This window comes from Bufo bufo, chromosome 6 (assembly GCF_905171765.1).
Source record: "Bufo bufo chromosome 6, aBufBuf1.1, whole genome shotgun sequence".
NCBI classification, from domain to species: Eukaryota; Metazoa; Chordata; class Amphibia; order Anura; family Bufonidae; genus Bufo; species Bufo bufo.
The window spans coordinates 307,019,902-307,043,580 of record NC_053394.1 but is presented as its reverse complement, the minus strand read 5'-3'; the positions used below and the strand labels follow the sequence as shown (position 1 = coordinate 307,043,580).

General features: G+C 42.1%; 1 protein-coding gene across 2 annotated transcripts in view; it reads left to right on the top strand.

Moving 5' to 3' along the window:
* The window catches only part of COPZ2 (COPI coat complex subunit zeta 2), a 36,128-nt gene extending 13,178 nt beyond the window's left edge, over positions 1–22,950 (top strand). For both annotated transcript variants that reach the window (XM_040435647.1, XM_040435646.1), the window contains exons 3-8: positions 5,287–5,368; positions 7,677–7,768; positions 11,799–11,854; positions 13,709–13,786; positions 20,291–20,342; positions 21,969–22,950. In XM_040435647.1, coding sequence (XP_040291581.1) covers positions 5,287–5,368; positions 7,677–7,768; positions 11,799–11,854; positions 13,709–13,786; positions 20,291–20,342; positions 21,969–22,064 — 456 coding nt within the window. In that variant the 3' untranslated portion in view covers positions 22,065–22,950. The remainder of the gene's footprint in view (positions 1–5,286; positions 5,369–7,676; positions 7,769–11,798; positions 11,855–13,708; positions 13,787–20,290; positions 20,343–21,968) is intronic.
* Positions 22,951–23,679: the final 729 nt, after the last annotated feature.

The window sequence follows — 23,679 nt, the reverse complement described above, 5'->3', positions numbered from 1 at the left end:
GCTCTACAAAGGTGGCACTAGCAGGATGGTTCTGTTTCCTTGGGAGATTTACAAGAGCATTGAGATATTCAGAGCTGATTTACAAGAGCATTGAGATATTCAGGAGATACTCAGGAGGTAATCTGGAGGTGGATACAATCTAAACAAGTAAGATTTGTTTGTTTAAAATCTTTCCCCTCTTTACAATGGCAGACCTGGTTCTGTGCAGGAATTGTTGTGCTTTTATTTCAGGTTCCACTCTTCATAGGTTTGAATACTGTCTGATCTGTAGACAGCTCTCCATAATGCAGCAGGAAATTAACTTTTTGAAATATGAGATTTTTAAATTAACCACTAAACAAACTCAGGCTGAGAACATTGCAATGCCACTGCCACAGAGGCCCCCTAGAATAGGGAGATGGGTTACTGTAGGTTCTGGTAGACTGAAAGTTGTGTATATAAGGCATGTCCCACAGTCTGTGGCTCTCCATAATTCATTTGCAGCACTTTCAGAGTGCAAGAGCAACATGGAGGATGGCTCAAGCACAGTGGGTGAGAAACAATCATCTCCCATGCCTAAAGTATGTAAGACTGCAGCCAAAGACAAAAAGGAGAAGGTGAGGATTGATAGTAAGCAGCTGTTGGTGGGCGATTCCATCATAAGAGGTGTGAAGTTTGAGGAGAATGGTGTTGTGAGATGTCTCCCTGGTGCTACCGCTAGCAGGGATAGACGACGGATCCTTAATATTGTTAGGCAAGCAAAGCAGGAAAGGGAAGTGGATGTTATTCTCCATCTTGGGACAAACGATCTGGCTTGCAATGAGGTTTCAAAGGTGAAAGAAGCTTTTCACACACTTGGGAAGGATATACGGGAGGTTGCATCAACTGTTTCATTCTCTGCAGTTTTGCCTGTGCATAACCTTCAGCATGACAGGAAGATGCGCATTAAGGAATTCAATGTATGGCTTGGTGAATGGTGTCTGAACCAAGGGTTTGGCTTTGTGTCTCATGTTAGCTCTTGTTGGAATGGAAAAGAACTGTACAAGAAAGATGGTTTGCATCTTTCTCTCAAAGGAACGAATGTCCTCGGTGAACAGTTCCAGGTATTTGCTAAGAAGCATTTAAACTAGGAAAGGGGGGCAAAAGAGTGATAATCCAGCAGTCCAACTGCCCCCCGGAACAATGCCAGAAGAGGCCAGTAGCACAAAGGTTAAGGAATGACAAGCTCAGAGTCTTGTCTACAAATGCTCGCAGTCTAGGGAATAAGATCAATGAACTTGAGGCTATAATGGCATCTGAGAATATAGATGTAGTGGCTGTTACTGAGACGTGGTTCAAGGGGAGTAATGACTGGGATATATCAATACCAGGGTTCTCTCTATACAGGAAAGACAGAGAAGGCAAGAAGGGGGGAGGGGTGGCCCTGTATGTGAAAGATAACATAAAATCTAATTTGATACAAGTTAGCGAGAACAATTTAGAGTCAGTTTGGGTTACCGTGCAGCTTGATAATCATAAGGTAACTCGTGTAGGTGTGATATATAGACCACCTAGCCAAGTCAAAGAATTAGATGATCTACTAGTTGAGGAAATAGCTAAAATGACATTGAAGGGGGAAGTTATCATTATGGGAGACTTCAATCTTCCAGATGTAAACTGGAAAACCAAAATAGCTAGTTCTGCCAGGAGTACAGATATTCTAAATTCCCTACTGGGATTATCTCTACAGCAAGTAGTGGAGGAGCCAACCCGGAAGGAGGCCATTTTAGATTTAGTATTCACAAATGGGAATTTGGTATCTGATATTACTGTAGGGGAAAGCTTGGGATCTAGTGATCACCAGTCAGTGTGGTTTACTATAAGTACAGTGACTGAGTCACACCACACAAAAACAAAAGTTTTAGATTTTAGAAAAACAGACTTTTCTAAAATTAGATTAGTGGTATACAAGTCCCTATCAGACTGGAACAGTTTCATTGGAGTCCAGGAGAAATGGGACTACTTAAAAGTGGCACTATTGAAGGCAACAGAAAATTGCATTAGGCTTGTCAGTAAAAGCAAAAAAAGGAAGAGACCACTGTGGTACTCAGCAGAAGTGGCCAAAATCATTAAAAACAAAAAGATAGCATTTAGGAATTATAAAAAAAAAAAAAACGAGGATGACAGACAAATTTATAAGATTAGGCAGAGAGAGGCCAAACAAGTTATAAGAGCTTCCAAAGCACAGGCAGAAGAGAAATTAGCTCAGTCAGGGAAAAAAGGCGAGAAGTCATTCTTCAGATACATAAATGAAAAAAGGAAGCTAAAACAAGGAATTACCAAATTAAAAACAAAAGAAGGAAGGTATATAGAAGAAGATAAAGAACTAGCTGACTGCCTCAATGAATATTTCTGTTCAGTTTTTACAAAGGAAAATGAAGGAGAAGGACCTCAGTTAGGAAAGAAGACTAATGAATCTTTTGATGCATGTGTCTTTACAGAGGAAGAGGTTCTAAGTCAGCTGTCTAAAATTAATACAAATAAGTCACAGGGGCCTGATGGGATACACCCAAAGCTATTAAAAGAGCTCAGCGTTGAACTAGCAAAACCATTAACAGATTTATTTAACCAATCGCTGGCAACAGGAGTCGTCCCAGAAGATTGGAAATTAGCAAATGTTGTGCCCATTCACAAGAAAGGTAGTAGGGAGGAATCGGGCAACTATAGGCCAGTAAGCCTGACATCAATAGTGGGGAAATTAATGGAAACCATACTTAAGGAGAGGATTGTGAAACATCTCAAAATCCCATGGATTGAAAGATGAAAAACAGCATGGGTTTACTTCAGGGAGATCATGTCAAACTAATCTTATTGATTTTTTCGATTGGGTGACTAAAATAATAGATGGAGGAGGTGCAGTAGACATCGCTTATCTAGACTTTAGTAAGGCTTTTGATACTGTCCCACATAGAAAGCTTATCAATAAAGTGCAGTCTTTGGGCTTGGACTCCCATATTGTTGAATGGATTAGGCAGTGGCTGAGGGACAGGCAACAGAGGGTTGTAGTCAATGGAGTATATTCAGACCAAGGTCTTGTTACCAGTGGGGTACCTCAGGGATCTGTTCTAGGACCCATATTGTTTAATATCTTTATCAGCGAAATTGCAGAAGGCCTCGATGGTAAGGTGTGTCTTTTTGCTCATGACACAAAGATTTGTAACAGGGTTGATGTTCCTGGAGGGATACACCAAATGGAAAAGGACTTAGGAAAACTAGAGGAATGGTCAAAAATATGGCAACTAAAATTTAATGTTGATAAGTGCAAGATAATGCACCTGGGACGTAAAAACCCAAGAGCAGAATATAAAATCAGTGATACAGTCCTAACCTCAGTATCTGAGGAAAGGGATTTAGGGGTCATTATTTCAGAAGACTTGAAGGTAGGCAGACAATGTCATAGAGCAGCAGGAAATGCTAGCAGAATGCTTGGGTGTATAGGGAGAGGAATTACCAGTAGAAAGAGGGAGGTGCTCATGCCGCTCTACAGAGCACTAGTGAGACCTCATTTGGAGTATTGTGCTCAGTACTGGAGACCATATCTCCAGACGGATATTGATACTTTGGAGAGAGTTCAGAGAAGAGCTACTAAACTGGTACATGGATTGCAGGATAAAACTTACCAGGAAAGATTAAAGGACCTTAACATGTATAGCTTGGAAGAAAGACGAGACAGAGGGGATATGATAGAAACTTTTAAATACATAAAGGGAATCAACAAGGTAAAAGAGGAGAGAATATTTAAAAGAAGAAAAACTGCTACAAGAGGACATAGTTTTAAATTAGAGGGGCAAAGGTTTAAAAGTAATATCAGGAAGTATTACTTTACTGAGAGAGTAGTGGATGCATGGAATAGCCTTCCTGCAGAAGTGGTAGCTGCAAATACAGTGGAGGAGTTTAAGCATGCATGGGATAGGCATAAGGCCATCCTTCATATAAGATAGGGCCAGGGGCTATCCATAGTATTTAGTATATTGGTAAGACTGGATGGGCCAAATGGTTCTTATCTGCCGACACATTCTATGTTTCTATGTTTCTATTCGTCATTGCTCTACATAGAAGCAATTCAGTAGAAAAACGTCTCATGTAATAATTCACTTGCCTCAGTCTGCTCATCTTGAGTGTTCTGCACATCACTGGAAGTAAACTCTATGGACAAAAGTATTAGGACACCTACACATTACAATTACAGGAGCTTTACTAAAGGAGGGGGAGCTGATCCTCCTTTGCAGCTATAACAGACTCAAATCTTCTGGGAAGGCTTTCTACATGATTTTGCAGTGTGTCTGTGGGAATTTTGCCCATTCATCCTGGAGAACATTTATGAGGTTTGACACTGATGTTGGATGATAGGGCCTTGCTCATAATCTCTGTTCTAGTTCATCCAAAAGGTGTTTGATAGGGTTAAGGTCAGGTCTCTGTGTGGTCAGTCCAGTTCTTCCACATCACACTCACCCAACCATGTCTTTATGGCGCAGTCATGCTGGAACAGAAAAGAGCCGTCACCAAACTGTTCCCACGAAGCTGGAGGTATACAAATGTTCAAAATGTCTTGGTATGCTGAAGGATTAAGATTTCCCTTCAGTGGAATTAAAGGGCTTCTACAGGAATTAAGAAAATGAAAATACTTAAATATTTATCATAAATATATTCCCAAATATCTTTCATTACTTGTAATGGCTCGTTTTGTCTAGGGAGCAATCATTAGGAGAAATAAAATGGCCGCTGTCCTATTAGTGCACATAAAACCTGTCCTAATCAACACAGGACAAGTTACTTCACAACACTGAGTCTGATGAACAAAACAGGATCCTCTAAAAAAACAGATCCTGTTGCATCAGCTGGCAATCCATTTGAGTCATTTCCGTCTGAGATCCATTTTTTTAGATGGAAAAAAAGTCCTGCATGCAGTATTATTTACTATTTTTTCTGTCTAAAAAACAGATTCCAACTGATGCAACAGGAACCGTTTTTTTTTTTTTTTTTTACAGTATCTTGTTTTTGTGTTTTTTTTCTCTTCTAATGGATCAGAAGAGCGGAAAATGAAACGGTGATGTGAACTTCCCCTAAGAGATATGTCCCAATACCTTTGTCCATATAGTGTATATGAAGGGATGCTGCTCCTACTATATACCTCCATGATAACATCATGTGCCCCCTAACAGCACACCCTCAAGTTTTCATATTGGGTGGACAATTTAACACATTAATCGCACCACTAGTCTTTGTATTCCTTCGCTCTCCAATATGTCAACCTCTTTTTTGTTATAGTATTATGATTGCACATTCCCATCATTGTTGGAACAGCAGGAATTTGAAAGAAAGATATTCCAGAAGACCCAGAGACCTGAAAGTAAGAACATAATTGGGAAGAGGTATATTGAAATCTCACATTACAGCTTGGTCCTTTGGTGCATCTACTTTTAACAATTTAAATAGTGGATATGCAAATGAAAACAGGTAGTATTATTTTTTTTTAACAAATCTTTATTTATCACAACAGGCATGATAAAAAAGACAATAACATAATGCGGGCGACAGCCCAACAATCGAGGAAGGCATATAAGATACAAAATTGTAATATGTAGGTACAGCAATATGTTAAGTTAAACTTGTTTAGGCAGACATGACATGAATGGTAAAAAATGGCATATAAGGAACAGGTTCCCGTGAGGGTATGGCTAGTAAGTGTCAAAAAGAGACAGGAGGGGAGCAGGCGAGGACAACATAAAATCAGACAAATAGCTGGCTGAGACATAACTACTAATATGACTAAATAAGTATGACAGTCATTAGAAGCGTATGCAACTCAAGAAAACAGGTAGTATTTTGAAAGAGATCCAGGATACTCATTAAAGGGATTGTCCAGGATTAGGAACAATTCAGCACAAGCAGTGCCATGGACTGTGTCTGCTATAGCTTATCCACATTCAAGTAACATTGTCACATGACATACTAAAAAGACCAGAGTATCTAGATTTAGAGATGTATTTGTAGGGCTCTGTCACCAGTAATAAGCCAAGAAGCCTTATACAGGCTGTAGCCTATTACTGCTAAGGAACGGCTTCCCTGATCTCAGCAAGGGAAGGCGTTGAAGCGTGTGCTGCTGGGTTTATAAATAGTGTTGAGCGCTTGTGTTTTCAAGTTCGGAGTACACGGTTCGGGTTTGGGTTATCTAAGAATTCCGTTATGGATTCCGCTACCACGAACCATAAGTTATGATCCGTGGTAGCAGAATTCATAACGGAATTCTTAGATAAACCGAACCTTGTACGCCCAACTTGAAAACACAAGTTCGCTCAACCCTATTTATAACATTTCAGATGGCGTTGTCACATTTGACCACAGCATCCGAGTGGTTAGATGTCTGCGATAGGCGTTTTTGCTGATCGCAGACATTAGCCCCAGGTGTCTGCTGTGTGAAACAGCAGGCACCCAGTGGCCATTTTTAAAGACCCTACCACCAATGTATATAATTGTATAGCGGTAGAGAAATTGTTAGAATCCTGAAAAGAAAAACTATAATATATATATATATATATATATATAACAGAAACCAAACCAAAAGTGGTCGACAAACTACCAATTACAGGCTCATCCAGATACATTCAAGCGCTTTACACTTTTGGGTATATTTGCAAGCAACAGATTGGTTGAAGAAATTTCTGTATCTGAAAATCAGTTCCATGTATCTGAATGATGTGGATTCTGCAGCATGTGCTTTCCGAAAACCCTATTCAGATGAACAGGATGGTCTCAGATATTTGTGCAACAACTTTTTATGCGAATATACTGTTATTTGCCTCCAACTACAAAATTCTTAAAATACACTCAATGGTGCATAAGGGTAACTGGGCATGGAATTTTCCTTGCAGTCAGCAGACTCCCAGTTTATGAGACACTGATGTATGTAATATATCGACCACCCTTGATGTACTATCCTTTACCCCAGCATGTAAGTACATTGCTCCACAGCAGTAGATGCTGCCCCCTATAGTTAGGGAATGGTGCTATCTTAAGGCAGGTGTTTCTCTCACCTCATGGACTGTGCACCTGGGTTACCTAAATAAAAGAACAACTGTCCTAAAAATCTATACTATTGGTGCATTCACTGTTCTATTTTTTTTATTACCTGTTATTTCTATGGAGCCAGAATATATTATAGTTGCATACTCATAATACAATCACTAACATCAGTGTGCAACCTACAATTTAGTTATCTCTGGCACACAAATGTATACTAGGATCCTTTTTAAAAAAAAATTAAAAGCAAATAAATTTAGCAGAATTAACTGTGGGAGAAAACCCACGCAAATAAGGTCTCAATATACAGTACAAACTGTGCAGATGTTGCCTGCAGATAGAGTCCAGATCACTATTTTTTATTTTTCTACTGCCTCTTATACCCCCGCTGTCAGCACGGCTGTGTGTCCACTCCATTATGTCAGCACAGCTCAGCAGTCCAGGGATGTGTATTTCAGAGCAACTTTCAGTCTTGACAGTGGGGAAACGTTGGAAAATAAAAAATGGTGACTCCTTATCTACACATAATAGTCCAAGTTCATGGTGGCCAATTCCCTTTAATAAATTATTACAGTATAGTTAATTATCTCGCTGTTTCTCTCCACAAGTTATTATATCATTTCACTGCTGTCTCCAAGGTGAAGTTATACTTGTCGATGGTGTGACCGCACTCTGCCAGCGATTATCTGATGTTATGTGTTACATAATTGGCGGGCCTGATGAGAACGAAGTAAGTTGCATATTGTATCTTATCTCTTCTTTAAAAAGACACAAACAAAAAATACAAGTTAATTTATGCAACAGAACACCACTCATCTTGTAAGTTTAGAAAAATTACAAGAACTGAAGAGTCCTTCCCACATCCCACTGTGTGCCAGATCACCGCTTCCCACGTCCTACCATGTGCCAGATCACTCCTTCCCCAATCCTATTGTGTTCAAGATGAGTCTTTCCCCAACACTACTATGTGCCAGATCACTTCATCCTACTGTGTGCAAGATTAATCCTTCCCAAAACCTGTGTGCCAGATCACTCCTTCCCCTATCCTTTTGTGTGCCTGGTCAATCTTTTTCCAATACTGTTGTGTGCCAGATAACATCTTTCTCAAACCTATTGTGTGTGACCACACTCCTTCCAGCATCCTACTGTGTGACAAATTACTCTTTCTCTAGTCTTACTGTGAGCCACATCACTCTTTTGCCCTGTCCAGATGACACTTTTCCCAATATTGCCGTGTGCTAGATCACTCCTTTTCTCATCCTACTGTGTGCCAGATCACTCCTCCCTCAGTCCTCCTATGTTCCAGACTACTCCTCAGCACTCCTGCTTCCTAGACTTATACGGTCCCTGCCCTTCTTTGTGCTAGATGACTCCTTCCCTCATCCTACTGTGTGCCAGATAACTCCTTCCCCCATCCTACTGTGTGCCAGATTACTCCTTCCCCCATCCTACTGTGTGCCAGATCACTCCTTCCCCATCCTACTGTGTGCCAGAACACTGCTTCCCTCATCCTTCTGTGTGCCAGATCACTCCTTCCTTCGTCCTACTGTGTGCCAGATCACTCCTTCCCTCGTCCTACTGTGTGCCAGATCACTCCTTCCCTCGTCCTACTGTGTGCCAGATCACTCCTTCTCTCGTCCTACTGTGTGCCAGATCACTCCTTCCCTCGTCCTACTGTGTGCCAGATCACTCCTTCCCTAGTTCTACTGTATGCCAGATCACTCCTTCCCTTGTCCAACTGTGTGCCAGATCACTCCTTCCTTCGTCCTACTGTGTGTCAGATCACTCCTTCCCTCATCCTACTGTGTGCCAGATCACTCCTTCCCTCATCCAACTGTGTATCAGATCACTCCTTCCCTCGTCATACTGTGTGCCAGATCCCTCCTTCCCTCGTCCTACTGTGTGCCAGATGACTCCTTCCCCCATCCTACTGTGTGCCAGATCACTTCCTCCCCGATCCTACTGTGTGCCAAATCACTCCTTCCCCCATCCTACTGTGTTCTAGATCACTCCTTCCTCAGCCATCCTGTGTTCCAGATCACTCCTTCCTCAGCCCTCTTGTGTGCCAGATCACTCCTTCCTCAGCCCTCCTGTGTTCCAGACTACTCATCAGCTCTCTGGCTTCCTAGACTACTACTGTCCCAGCCCTACTGTGTGCTAGCCATCTTTTGTGTTAGACTCCTGCTATTCCTTCTCTAATTTACCAGTGTTCTAGAGAGCTCCTTCTCCACTCTGCTATGTCAGAGCATTCAATTCAAATCAGCTTTATTGACAAGACTAAATACATTTTAGAAATGCCAAAGCAAGTGGGAAATAATTGGTTAGGATTGGGGGGTGGGGACACATCCACAGTGGGGGTATATGGTAGGTTTGGGGGATGGGGCCATTTTGGGGGTATAAGAGTATGTGACATATCATTCAGCATAGTATTTCTTCCTCAGCATCCAGTGTGTCAGACAGCACCTTCCTCTGCATTTCTACATGCCTGATCACTACCTCCCTTGGTCTTTATGCAAAACCACAGGTTTTCAGTTCTCCTATGCACTTTTACACTCTCCAGCTCTCTCATTCCCTAATACAAAGGGGGAAGATACAAAATGTGAGTGGAGCCAGTGACAAGGAGTACCCAAGCTGCAGGAGAACCTGTACAGGGGCTGCAGCTCTTCGTCCCTTCATTCTAAGTGAAGGTTGCAGTGGTTGAAGAGTATTGCATGTTGCTGCTGGTGTACAATTAATTTTAGTGACCCGGCCAAGAAGGATAATTTTAGCTGTGGATATCAATTCCTTGTGGGAAATCTGTGCAGTTATACAAACACCTCCATTATATAGTTATTTAATCCACGCTCAGTGTGAATCATGGTATTCTGTAGCCAGAGGAGGCCGGTGACGCTGCCAAATGGAATTGTGCACCATGGTGAGCTGGTTTTTACGCTATGATGACATGAAATGGTGACAGCTGTTTGTGGTTAAAACAGTTTGATTTGCAGAGACAATCATATGTTAGAAAGATCTGACCATGAAAATGACAAACTTTCCATTGTTTAAAGGACACCTGTCACATTTGCTTTCCGTATGAAAAAAACATGAGGGAAGGAGATCCACTCTAGAATAGAGTTCACCCTGTTTCATATTAAAGTTCCATTACTGCAAACAGTTCCTATCTATATATCTACGAGATATATATCTATCATCTATCTCATATCAATCAATAAAGCTTTATTGGCAGGTCTAAAATTATACATTAGTATTGCCAAAGCATGCGGGTCATGGGTATAGGAGTCCATGGCATATCACGCTCCTCTCAGTCTGTGGCAGGCACTGATATATTGCCAGTGTTCTCTTCCTCTCCCAGCAGGATGGGCAGCTTCTCTTCCTCCTCCATGGAACTGAAGCCGAAATGAACACTACAAACATTTCTTTTACATAAATCTCCCACACTATAATAAAATGCACACACAATCAGCCACATATACAATAGACATTAAGGTACCTGTACACATTAGACTAAAGTTGACCAAACCAGATGATTTTAACCAAAACAATTCAGATTTAACAATCATTTTAGATGACCAATGACAGATAGTCATCAAATCAGCTGCAATAGTCAACCGAAATGGTCCTTGGCTCGGCATCATTGAATATGTATGGCCAATGTGAATGTCTAGAACAGTCAAGAAAAGATGTACAGATGTGTCTGCGAAATGATCTTTCACCAGACGATTGTTCGTTTGACCATGAACCTATTTGTAACGTGTGTGGACACCTTTATGCCATACTCTCCACCCTTAGGCTACATGCACACGACAGTTGTTTTTAGTGGTCCGCAAATAGCGGATCCATGTTCCTGTTTTTTTTACATCCACATCCGTTCTGTTTGTCTGCGAATTTTGTAGGTTGTCCGTGTGTCTTCAGTTTTTTTTTGCTGTCCGCAAAAAAAAACTGAAGGCTGTAATTCTTGAAATTTTATATATACAGGTTTCCCAGCAACTAACCACAAAAAAAAACGGATGCGGATGACATACGGATGGCTTCCATTGGTCATCCGCATTTTTTTGCGGACCCATTGACTTCAATGGGTCCGCAAAACGTTTATTGCGGACAAGAATAGGACATGCAATACTTTTTTTGCGGACGGGAAACATGGACAGCGGACGCGGACAAGAAATGGACCACCGCATTTTTAACGGATCCATAGAAATTAATGGGAAGCCATCCGATCCGCAAAAAAAACGGGACGGAGGCCACAAAAAACCAATGCCGTGTGCATGTAGCCTTATTATAATGGCTGAGCCTACAAAAACCAACCCTAGTTGTAATATCAAGACAATCTTGTGCTCTCTGTGCCCAGAATTGTTGCAAATACCAGCACTTGCAATAGGTTGGCCCCACGCTAGTGCCACATAGCTGCCATGCTGCTGCAAATGTGCCCACCATAGTGCTAACTTCTGTGTTCCTGAGAGGTTTCCACCACTGTGCAGTTATCAATCAGCTCATCTCTTCATGTGCCGCAAGTCGAGCAGAAGGATCCACATGCAAGAGGCCTGCAAGTCACACATGGCCGCTCGTCACTATTTTAGGCCATGGACTATCACAGGTTCATTGCACACGAGTAGACCGCCATGTAATGTAATCTTCCTCCAAGAAATGTATGGTCCTAATAGAAACATGTGCTAATCTCTGCACGGATAATGTATGACTCTTGCAACTGATATGATTATCATTAGATGGGTCAACACAATAATTACTGTCTCTGTCTTCAGCTTATGCTTCTCTCTGCACTGACCTGTCTATGTGAAAGCCTATGCCATATACTGCGGTGAGTAGAACATACATGAGTACATGGACATAGACTAAATTTATAAGGGTACGGCCACACAGTCAAAAGCCAAAATCAGGAGTGGATCATAAAAAGAGAGAAAATATAAAGAACAGATACGACTTCTCTGAATTCATTCCTGGTTTTGGTTTCCAAAACTGCATCAGGAAACCTGATCGTATGGCCATACCCGGAATGTAAGCTGAAGATTTGCAAGAAAAAATGTTTATTATATGTCTTAGGGCCAGTTCACACTGAGTTTTTAGGCGCTGACTTTGGAGCATTTTTGCCTCAAAATCAGCTAATAAAAAACGCCTTAAAACAGCCTCCCATTTGTTTCAATGGGAAGCAACACTTGATTTTTTTTTACACGTGGAAAAAAACAAGGTGCCCCCTCTATTTGGGCAGAATCAGCGCTGAATTTCCATTGAAATGAATAGGAAGCTGAAAAAAGCTCCATTTAAATTCTGCTTCAAAAACCTGAAGCTGAAAATTCAGCTTTGTATTGAAGTGAACTGGTTAAAAAAAAGACACGTCAAAAAAACACATCCAAAACCACACGTGTTTTTTTTTTAGCTGAAAAAAAAACACATGGATTCTGCCCCAATTCTTTAAGCTTGTTTTTCAAAATCCGTTGTGTGGACTGGCTCTTATTGTGCTATTCCCATGTGTACCTTTATTGTGCATGTGCTTCTTGCTCTCCATTCACTGCCATGGGACTTCTGCCAATAGCCAACCACTCTCACACGACTGTTTCTAGAAGTCCCATAGCAGTGAATGGAGAGGACACCACACATGCGCAGCTTGCTCTCTGTTCACACTGGGACCCTATTCTTGATAGAGTGGGTCCCAGTGTTGATTCCTGCCCCGGTCAGACTTTTATGTCATATCCTGTACCCCTTTAATTCGTATGTCATATATGAAGTCCAGGAATATCATAATCTCCTGGTTCTCATTTCTCATTTCTGTGCATTCCTCTTTTGCAGCCTTTCCCCTATGTCACTTGGGGTTGGGGTTGGTAGAGGTAACCCTATTAACCTATACTTTTGCTGCGGAATTACCGCAAATTTCACCAATGGATTAAAGGGGTTGTCTAATCATGGACAATGGGGGCATATCGCTAGGATATATTATCCTATATTGAGAACGGAGCCCCACAAGTGAAGGCACATGCGCAGCCGCCCTCCGTTCATTTTCTATGGGGCCGGCGAAAATAGAAATGAATAGGAGCGGGAGCCGCGCATGCGCATTACACTCCCATTCACTTATAAAACAATGGAGGCATATCCTAGCGATATGCCTCCATTGTCCATGATGAGACAACCCCTTTAAAAAGGGTGAAATTCGTGGAAATGTGCAGCAAACTTGACATGCTGCAGATTTGAAACATGAAGGCTGAAATTTTATGCAATTTTATTCATCATTATGTGTGAGAATGTTGTGTTATTTACTTAAAACATATTTGCCAACTTTTAAAATTTGGCTTCCAGGAGGATCAGAGGGTGCTGTGCATGGCAATTTTTTATGGGCATTAATATGCCCCTATTTGTAAAGTAGATCACACCCAGTTTCAACCCAGCAGCACTCTTCAATATGCATTTGGGGGCCAGGGCTGAGTCTGATGGTGTAGCATCCTGGAGTATAGTTAAAGTTCATGGAGGGCTGCTTTCCGGCAGGTGTCTCCATGCTTCAGGGATTCTAGGGGGGGAGGGGTCTCTCCTTTTTTTGAGAGCCCCCCAGACATTTCGGGAGAGTTGTCATGCATGACTTAAAACTCAAGAACCCTTTAAATGTTCTGTTTTGAGCTGATGGCATGTCGAAGTCATTAATTTGACAATTTTTTTTGATCTACAGGAAACATGTGGACAGAAATTCACTGTTGGAGAATATGGACACAGTTTTTCTGATACTTGATGAAATAATTGATCAGGGGTAAGATATACTTGCCTACTTTTAAGAATAATTTTTTAACAAGGCTTGAGACACAATGGAAATGAGTTTTCGACATAAACCCCACCCACAAATACAGCTCTGAAAGGGCTCCTCAGGATAGGTCATTAATATCTGATCGGTAGGGGTCTGACTCCCGGCACCCACCCACGCCAATCAAATGTGGAAACCACTACAGCCTCCTCACAGGTAACCAAGCACAGCACCATACATTGTATAGTGGCTGTGCTTGGTATTGCAGCCCAAAATGGGACTCTGCAACTAGGCCCTGTGAGCGATGAACGTGACATCACTGACCTAGGTAGAGGTCACAGCCTCTTTAGGCAGCCAATCGGTAGAGGTTCCAAGAATTGGACCCCTACCAGTCAGATATTGATCATCTATCTTGAGGATAGGTTATCAGTATAAGAGTCTCTGAAAACCCCTTTAAAGTTTTGGAGGTGGACTATGAAAAAATACAACAACAAAAAAAAAAACGACTAAAAATGGCTGCGGCACCAAGAGGTTAAATTAAATTAGAATGTTGGCATAAACCACAGTGCCAGCCAAGTGACCCCTGATAAACAGTGCCAGCAAAGCCCCACCAAAATACAAGAGAAAGCAAAGTTGCCCCTCATGAACAGTACCCCTCCACAGATCTTTTCTAGTATTTAGATACTGATGGCCTATCCTCAGGCTAGGTAATTTTTTCAGATCAGTGGGCGTTCGAAACCTGGCGCCCCACCAATCAGTTGTTTCAGGCAACAGTCAGAAACTGCAGTGGACAGAAGGCTCCATCCATTGTGTAATTTCTAGCACCGGTGTACTACAACTCAGCTCCCATCAACTTGAACGGGAGCTGAACTGCAGGACCCTGGCATGGCTACTACATAGTGGAAGGAACCTTGTGCGTTTAGCTAAGTCCACCGTGAGGTTTTCGCTACCACTGGTTGCCCCAAACAGCTCATCAGTTGTGGCGCTGGATTTCGGACACTCACCAATCTTATATTGATTACCTATCCTGAGAATAGGCCCTCAATATCTAAATACTGGAAAAATCCTTTAAAGTCTACAACTCAGGATCTCTAGAGCCACCACAAGGGGGCGCTCGCTGCATACATATTTGTACAGCTTCCAATGACTTCAATGATAGTAATATAAATGCATAAGCAATATGCTTCCACTATTGGCAGCTGCTCGCAGACGTTATAAGAGACGTGCTTGCTATGGTGGTTTCAAACAACCTTTTATGCAAAAACATCAGCATTTCTTTGCGGCAATTACTTAGAAACGCATCACAGTGTATTTTTATATGTGGCTTGCATTATGTATGTTTTTTTTTTATAAATGTAGCATGCTCTGGGTATGGTATTTTTTTCCACGTTTTTGTTTTTTACATAGACTTCTCTATAGGAAAAAAAAACGTGTGAGCAAAAAAACTGCTTGTAAAAACCTGTCAAACTCATAGCTTTTTTTTTACAAGTTCAAAAAAACTTCCAAAAAAACTATATGTGAAGGAAGCCTAGCAGGAGTAATCTCCCCTATGTTGAGAGACAACTAGACATATAAGTGAGGTGTATAAGGGGTCCAGTCAGAAAATTAAGACCACCCTATCAGTCTGTAACATCAAATGAAGACCATTAAAGAAGTATTCTAGTTGTGGCAAGTTATCCCCTATCCACTGGATTGGAGGGGATAACTAATAGATTAGAATCTACTGCTTGGACTCCCACCGATCACAAGGACGGTGACCCTGTACCCCTCAGGACCCACCTGAACGAACAAAGCTGCATATCTGGCATGCACACTGCCGCTCCATTCATCTCTAAGGGATATCTGGAAATAGCGGAGTGCTGCTTTCTCCAGATCTTCCATGGAGTGGGAAGAGCAGCAGTGCACATGCTCAACCTACAGCTCCATTCATATGGGTGAGCCCCAATGGGCACGGATTCCTAAGGCTGAGGCCCACACTGATCTAATTGATTTGCCCTATTCTGTGGACAGGGGATACATTGTCACAACAACCAGAGAATACCCCTTTAATAAAGATCAAAGCATTATGATGCATGCTGATAGATAAATCAATATTCATTTTTTATCTGCGGCCTAAAGCATCTCCAAATCCATGGGGTATAAAATTATTGAGGTTCCATGCACCAGCTATAGCTTTAATTGCACTGTACTACAACCCATATAATCAATAGATACATCATGTGGTAATTATGAATAGTCTACAGCAGCCGTCCTGGCCATGGGCACATGCTGCAAACTGGGATCTATCTCATGAAAGCAATATAAAGTTAGAATTTCCTTTTAAATTGAACTATATCCATTTGACAAATTGCATTGCATTGATGTTTTGGTTGCAGGCAAATCTTTGTCTTACCCCAAGCAGTTAGTACAATAGCCTTAAAAGCATGGCACTTAACAGCATGATAACTTTTAATTTAGTGAAATATTTCTAGTAAGTGCCTTCATGAATTAGTAAAGTATTGTGATCTAGAGCTGGTCTTGTTTTGGACTCTCTCCAGAATTGTTGCCTCCACTTTCTGAACTGGCTTTGAAGAAATCCTAGAAACATCTCCAGAGATATCCTGTCGTTACATTTTTTTATTTGAATTCATCCATGCAGGCCTTCCTGTTATTCCTGATAGTAGTAAATGAATACGAAATAAACATTAGAAGACACCTTTTGGGGCCATTTTGTTTTACTGAAATGCATGCACAGCATTTTTAGCTTGTCCAAGTTGTTATATTGTAGAATTACAGATCTAACCTGTCAGAAAGCTGTTAAAATGAAAAAATTGTACCACTCTGTCCTCTTCATCATGCTAAAGTGGGGTGATGTCCCATACACTGCTACAGCCAGTCACTGGCCTCTGTGGTCTCGTACCGTTCACTATGAAAGCCAGCAATTGGCTGCAGTGGTATATGGGATGTTACTTCTGCAACCCGGGGAAGAGGACAGAGCAGCACTGAATCAGAGGGGGCTCTGGAAGGTAAGGGAAGTTTTTCCCATTGTTTTACCAGCATCCTGGACAACTCCTCTAAATTTTTGCAGTTTATTAAAACTTTAAAAAGGGATTCTGTCACCTGCTTTTACCATTTTAAGCTGGCACCATCGCTATGTTGACTAAAGTACCTTATTTCCAGCAGTCTTCTTTTTACTTTATTTCGTTTTGTAGTTTTGATATAAAAGCGCTTATTATGTTATGCTAATTAGGGTCCAAGGAGCCCAGAGGGGCGTTTTTTTCACTCTCCGGAGGCCAGTGATGCCCCCCTGCAGTGCCCAGCCCGCCTTAATTTGAATTCCAAGGACGCCTCCTGATCATCAAATAACCTCCCACAGCCCCGGCAAACGGTTCCGCCCCCTCCCCACGTCATAGTCTACCTTATAGAAATGCCCCGTCCTTCTTCCTGTCTGCGGCCAGAAAACTCGCGCAGGCGCAGTGCTGCCAGCGGCCTGCGCCTGCTTGATCATCAACCTCCTGAGGGCAACAGCGCTCAGGTCACATCACTGGGCTCGGCGCATGCCCAGTGAGACTTTTGAGGCTGTTGCCCTCAGGAGGTTGATGATCGCGCAGGCGCAGGCCGCTGGCCGTACTGCTCCTGCGCAAGTTTTCTGGCCACAGACAGGAAGAAGGACGGGGCATTTCTATAAGGTAGACTATGACGTGGGGAGGGGGCGGAACCGTTTGCCGGGGCTGTGGGAGGTTATTTGATGATCAGGAGGCGTCCTTGGAATTCAAATTAAGGCGGGCTGGGCACTGCAGGGGGGCGTCACTGGGCACCGGAGAGTGAAAAAAACGCCCCTCTGGGCTCCTTGGACCCTAATTAGCATAACATAAAAAGCGCTTTTATATCAAAACTACAAAACGAAATAAAGTAAAAAGAAGACTGCTGGAAATAAGGTACTTTAGTCAACATAGCGATGGTGCCAGCTTAAAATGGTAAAAGCAAGTGACAGATTCCCTTTAAGCGGTTTGTCTTCAGTCTGCAGGTATTCTCCTAAATTGCAGGCTGCTCAGTCCTGTTCAGTGTGAAACCTATAAAGACAAGCTCTCTAACATCTCAGTCTGTAAGCTTTGTCTGCTCTCCTGAGCACTCCTTTTTTATTTATGTTTATCTGGCTGTAGAAACGTTGATGAGCATTCAGGAGAGCAGAAAGCACATCTGAGAATACATACTGGCTGCATTAGGCCTCATGCACACGACCGTTGTTGTGTTCCGTTTCGCAAAATGGGGTTCCGTTGTTCCGTGATCCGTTTCCGTTTTTGTTTCCGTGTGTCTTCCTTTATTTTTGGAGGACCACCAGACATAAAGGAATGTAAAAAAAAGTCTAAGACAGGTTTGCCATGCAAATGATAGGAAAAAAATAGACGCGGACGCGGATGACAATCTTGTGTGCCTCCGCGTTTTTTAGCGGTCCCATTGACTTGAATGGGTCCGCGAACCGTTTTCCGCGGAAATAATAGGACAGGTTATATTTTTTTGACGGACTGGAACCACGGATCACGGACGCGGATGGCAAACGGTGCATTAGCCGAGTTTTCAACGGACCCATTGAAAATCGATGGGTCCGCAGAAAATCACGAAAAACGGCGCAACGGACACAGAATAAAACAACGGTCGTGTGCATGAGGCCTTAGACAAATCTTTAATAAAACGCAAGTGCAAAAATTATTTTTGGACAAAAATACATGTATTTAAGTAAAAAATGCCCCCAAAGGTGTCCATAGACTTTAAAGTTTTTTTTTTACTTTTTCATACTGATGAAGTATCCTCAGGATAGGTCATCAGTATCTGATCAATGGGGTTTTAACACCCAGGACCCCTTACCGATCAGCTGGTTGAGGAGACCGTGGATACCAAGGTTACCAAGAAAAGCGACGGCTGTGCTTGGCATTGCAGCTAAGCCTCTTTAACTTGAATAGACCTGAGCTGCTCCTAGATCATGTGACCAATGAACATGGCCTAGAGTACGCTGTGAGAAGGACGCGGCACTCACAGGAGCACCGCAGCCTTCTCAATCAGCTGATCGGCGGGGTCCCGGGTGTTGGATGCCCACTGATTAGATACTGATGACCTGTCAGTATAAAAAAAAGTCATTAAACCCATTTAAGCAATGCACTCATTTGTATTTAGAGTGGCTCCAAAGGTAGAATCCACAATGTTTGCCAGTTGGCAAGATTTTCTGCATGCATCAGAAATTAATCTTGCAGAGAACATAATTGTTAGAGTGCATTAACACTCTGCATATCTGTCAGTAAATTATTGCTTCTGTCCTTTTCATCTGAATGGGGCTTGCAGAAATCCATGCACATGTTGCAAATTTTTTTTTCCACTTGAATGGGAGCTGAGCTGCAGCACCCTGGCATGGCCACTACACAGTAGATTCTGCTCGCAGCTCCGTACACTGTATACTTCCTGCTGCTGGTGGCTGCCCTAAACAGCCGATCGGTCGGGGTCCCCGATGTCAGACCCTCCATCGATTCAATATTGATGACCTATCTTGAGGTCAGGTTGTAACAGCGACCTCTGTGCGGCGCTGTTCCCCCACTCATCACCGTGGTCCCGGGCGCCGTGCTCACCTCTGATCTCTACTTCCGGCCTCTGTTGCAGCTCCACAACTTCCATTTAACCTTGACACTGCTTGCACTCGGCTGCTGATGTGGCAGTACGCATCACTCCCTGGGCGGGGATCAGTCATGTCATGTGATCTCGCTAACCTACCCTGGCTCTCCTGAAGGTATTTAAGTGGCTCAGCCCTTTACCCAGATGCCTCAGAGTCAAGGTCCTCATCTTGTGCTTTAGAGCTTGCGTACCATTTGTGTTCCTAACTTCATACTTCGTTCCTGGACTTAGTTTTTTGTCTGATCCCTGTCTGCTCACATCGCCTCTCCCATTGCCGAACCGGATTGTCTGACCTTGTTCCTGTGCCACCTGCCCTGACCCATTGCTTGTTCTGCCTACATCTCTGCCTCTTCCTCCGGTTCCTGTCTTGTTGCTCCTGGTAACGACCCTGCCTGTCTGACCACGTCTGTACTGTCAGTACCTTCGCAGGTACCTCCTGGTCTGCCTGGACCAGCTGCCACTGACTGGTTTACGCTCTGGAGTAGCCCCTGGCAATTACCGACGGTCAAGCCTATCCTCACCATCTGAGGCTCTAGTGAAATCCAGGTAGTTGCTTAGTTACTCCCCTCCAGAGTATTGCTAGTCAGTGGCACAGTGGGTTCACATCCGCTGATCCGTGACACAGGTCTTCCATATCTGTAACCTGGAAAATACTATGTGCCATTAGATTATACAGTAGCAATCCTCATCTTTAAAAGTAAAGAGGTTGTCCCAAGTGTCTGACCTCTGGGGCCCCCACTGATCACTAAAATGGAGGCCTGTGTTCCCCTGTTTGAATGGAATAACATGCATGTGTGACGTGATATCACAGTGAAATTTAGACCTGCCCCATCCTGTAGATCAGTTTAACCATTAATGAATCTTGTCTTTCAGCGTCATTTTGGAGTGTGAATCTCAGCAAGTCATTCAAAGATTCAACTTCAAGGTAATAAGTGTCCTTATGTACTTGGCAGTGTCTGATGTGACAGTTTTTCTTTCAGCCAAGCATATTAAGGCATGGATGTTAATCTGTGGAGCGTTAATCACATGCACAGGACTGTAAATTGTTAAGGATTAGACCTTTCACACTTCAAGCTTACGCATTTATGATGTGTGAAATAGAGCAGTATTGAATATCATACTGTGGAGTCAGATTCTACTTCACAAAGTCTTGGATTGGTTAGGACAGTTGTGTTTTCCAGCGGAGCTAAAACCAAGGAAAAGACTTTAATCCAAAGAAAACCTCCCAGACTACATACAGTACGCCAGGCATACAATAAGGCAGTTTTCCACAGGGTTTCACTCATCACCTTCAATACTGAGTGGGTGTAAAGTGGTGCATGGTAGACAACTAGACACAGGTCCAACACTTTAATCCCAAGTCTCTTGTCCAGTCTTTCCCAGTGGTGACCATTTCACATGACACTCCAGTTAAATGACATGCTGAGATAGTAATGCATATTATATAAAAGTTTAAAAGATTACATTTGGGATCCCAAACTCTCCCGTCCGATCCAGGGTTTTGCCTCCAAAACGGCTTCTTCAAGAGTGTGCCCCAGAAAGACATTTTGGAGGCAAAACCCTGGCTCAGGTGATGTACAGTGTGGGCCATTTATATGGATACACCTTAATAATGGTACATTACAGCCTTAAGGGGGTTTTCTGAGACTTTTCTACCGATGACCTATCCTCTAAATAGGTCATCAATATCTTTTCCAACACCCGGGACCCCTGCCGATGAGCTGCTGGAAAAGACGCCGGCGCTCACGGTAGTACTGTGGCCTTCTCTTATCTCACTAAGCACAGCACTGTACATTGTATAGCAGCTGTGCTTGGTATCATAGCTCAGCCCCTTTGAGTTCAGCGGGGCTGAGCTGCGCCTAGGCCATGTGACTGATGAACGTGACATTGCTCGGCCTGGGCTAAGCTGCGAGAAGATCATGGCACTACTGCGAGCACCTGTGCCTTCTCAAACAGCTAATTGTCGGTGGTCCTGGGTGTTGCCCCCCCCCCTTCCCCTGCCGATTTATTCCAGAGCATAAGTCATCAGTATAAAAGTCTTGGAACCCCTTTTAAAGCCTATGGTCAACTTCAAGGCAATTTTTTAATGATTGTATTTACTCATTTTGGGCTAAAAATAATTTTTTCAATTGTTCTTTATTAAAAAAAAATCTGCAGTTTTTGTGATACATGTGGTTAAAAATCAGTGTATTTGCTGACATTCCTGAGTTCTGAAATTATTTTTAGCCAAAGTGATTAAAATGCAATAATTAAAAAAATTCCCCGAAGGTGTCCATAGCCTTTATCAACATTGCTGATAATAGCATTGCTGATAATTACTAAAAGTAGTAACAAATGACACCACATCAGCATTGTAATCTTCCATTTTTACTAAAGAAGCCACACTTTTTTCCTATAGACCACACTTCTGGACAGCAGGGATCTTGAGAAAAATTAGAACACTTGTCCAATGTGAGACTGCAACTTTTTTAAGCCAGAATTTTGGTGTTCAGGGCTTAACTAATTCCACCGAAACTTTCTATTTCTTACATAATTGATTGCTTTATTACAGATGGTGTCAGAACAAGCATTCGGCTTCGTGCTGTTTGATTACATCACAGGTAGCAATGAGCAAAGGGAATGCCAGAAGAGAACGTCATTAGAGTGATTGATCGACATTATTGACCCCAGAATGATGACGCGAGGAGTCATTTCACTGTCCACACACACTAACTATGAAACCATGTGCCTCATATATAAAAAAGTATCATGTCGAAGTGTCCCCCATAGAAAACAATCAGTTCTGATTGGTTCCTGTTAGCAACTTCTTCGGCCTTTTTTCTATATGGCTAATATTAATAATGGAGGTGGGCACCGCAAAATATAGGAAGCGGGGTGCTAATCATGCGGTATGCACCAATGTGTAGAAGAAAAAAGGCCACATGTAGAACAAAATAGACCCAAAATATGAACAATATGTATCAAATTTTATTCACTTCATCACAAAATATGAACAAACAACTGACACATTTGGTACATTTTCTGTATATTTTGGGTGTGTGTTTTTTTTTGTTATACATGTGGCCTTTTCATCTTTCTTCCACATTTGGTCTATATGGCTGCGCAATGTGCCATAGCTGTAATTTTGTACGTGAGGCTTATTTTTGCGCTGTCACAACTGCTCTCATCATGAAGTTTGGAAATTATATATCACAAGGTCACACACTTATCTGAATGCATTATTCAATTATGTATCTTTCTTTTTTAATACAGTTATTTACAACGTACAATTTATATAATCATTTTTCTGCTTAAAAATGTTATGACGTATGAATTAGATAACCACGATCAGCAGAAGTGTGACTGCTGGAACTGTAACTATGTGTGTGTATATATATATATATATATATATATATATAATCATATATTGCATTTTATTTATTATTCATTTAATAGATTTATCTGCGTCATTTTGTTTTTAGTGTTCTGTAGATCCAATCACATACGCAAGAGCAGCTATAATGTGATAATGCAATATATAAATACTTCCACCGAACTCAGTTTTTCCTAGTGTGATTTTTATTTTTATTTTTTTCTCCCAGTGTCTATTCATTCATAGTCCTCTACTGCCATCTAGTGTTTAGTATGGGAACTACTTAATATTAACCCTATAAAAGCCATATATGGCTATAGTACAACAGTATACATATTGGAACAATTTAAACATTATTAACCCTATAAAAAGTATATCATTTAAATGGAAAATATTCTGCAGATTGTCGTTAGAGGCCTATTAGGCCAGTCTATGGTGGGCTGAGAATGGACAACCATGGCAGTTTTTAAATTCTGCAGCCATCTGGACAGCTCTAATTCTTGAATGGAGCATGTCTGCTAATGTAAGTATTCAGAAACGGATATAACAATATGCAGCTCCACAAAAGAACACTAATTCAGTTAACTGGGTGTGAACAGGGCCCATATGTGCACTACAGTCCAGGGGCATAGCTATAGGCTCATTCATGGGCCCTGGTGCAAGAGTTCAGTTTGGGTCCCCCCCACCCTCAATACCGTTTCCTAACACTACCAGACCCCCGTACGTCGACCATCTCACGAGAAAATACATTTTAATCCAATAAATGCATAATAAGGATGCCATCTATATACTATCATACCCATCAATATAGTCACAGGCATGGAGAGGCAGAGTGTCAGCTCGGCAGCCAAGGGAGGGCTATATACTATCATTTCCATCAATATAGACATAAGCACAGAGAGGTACAGTG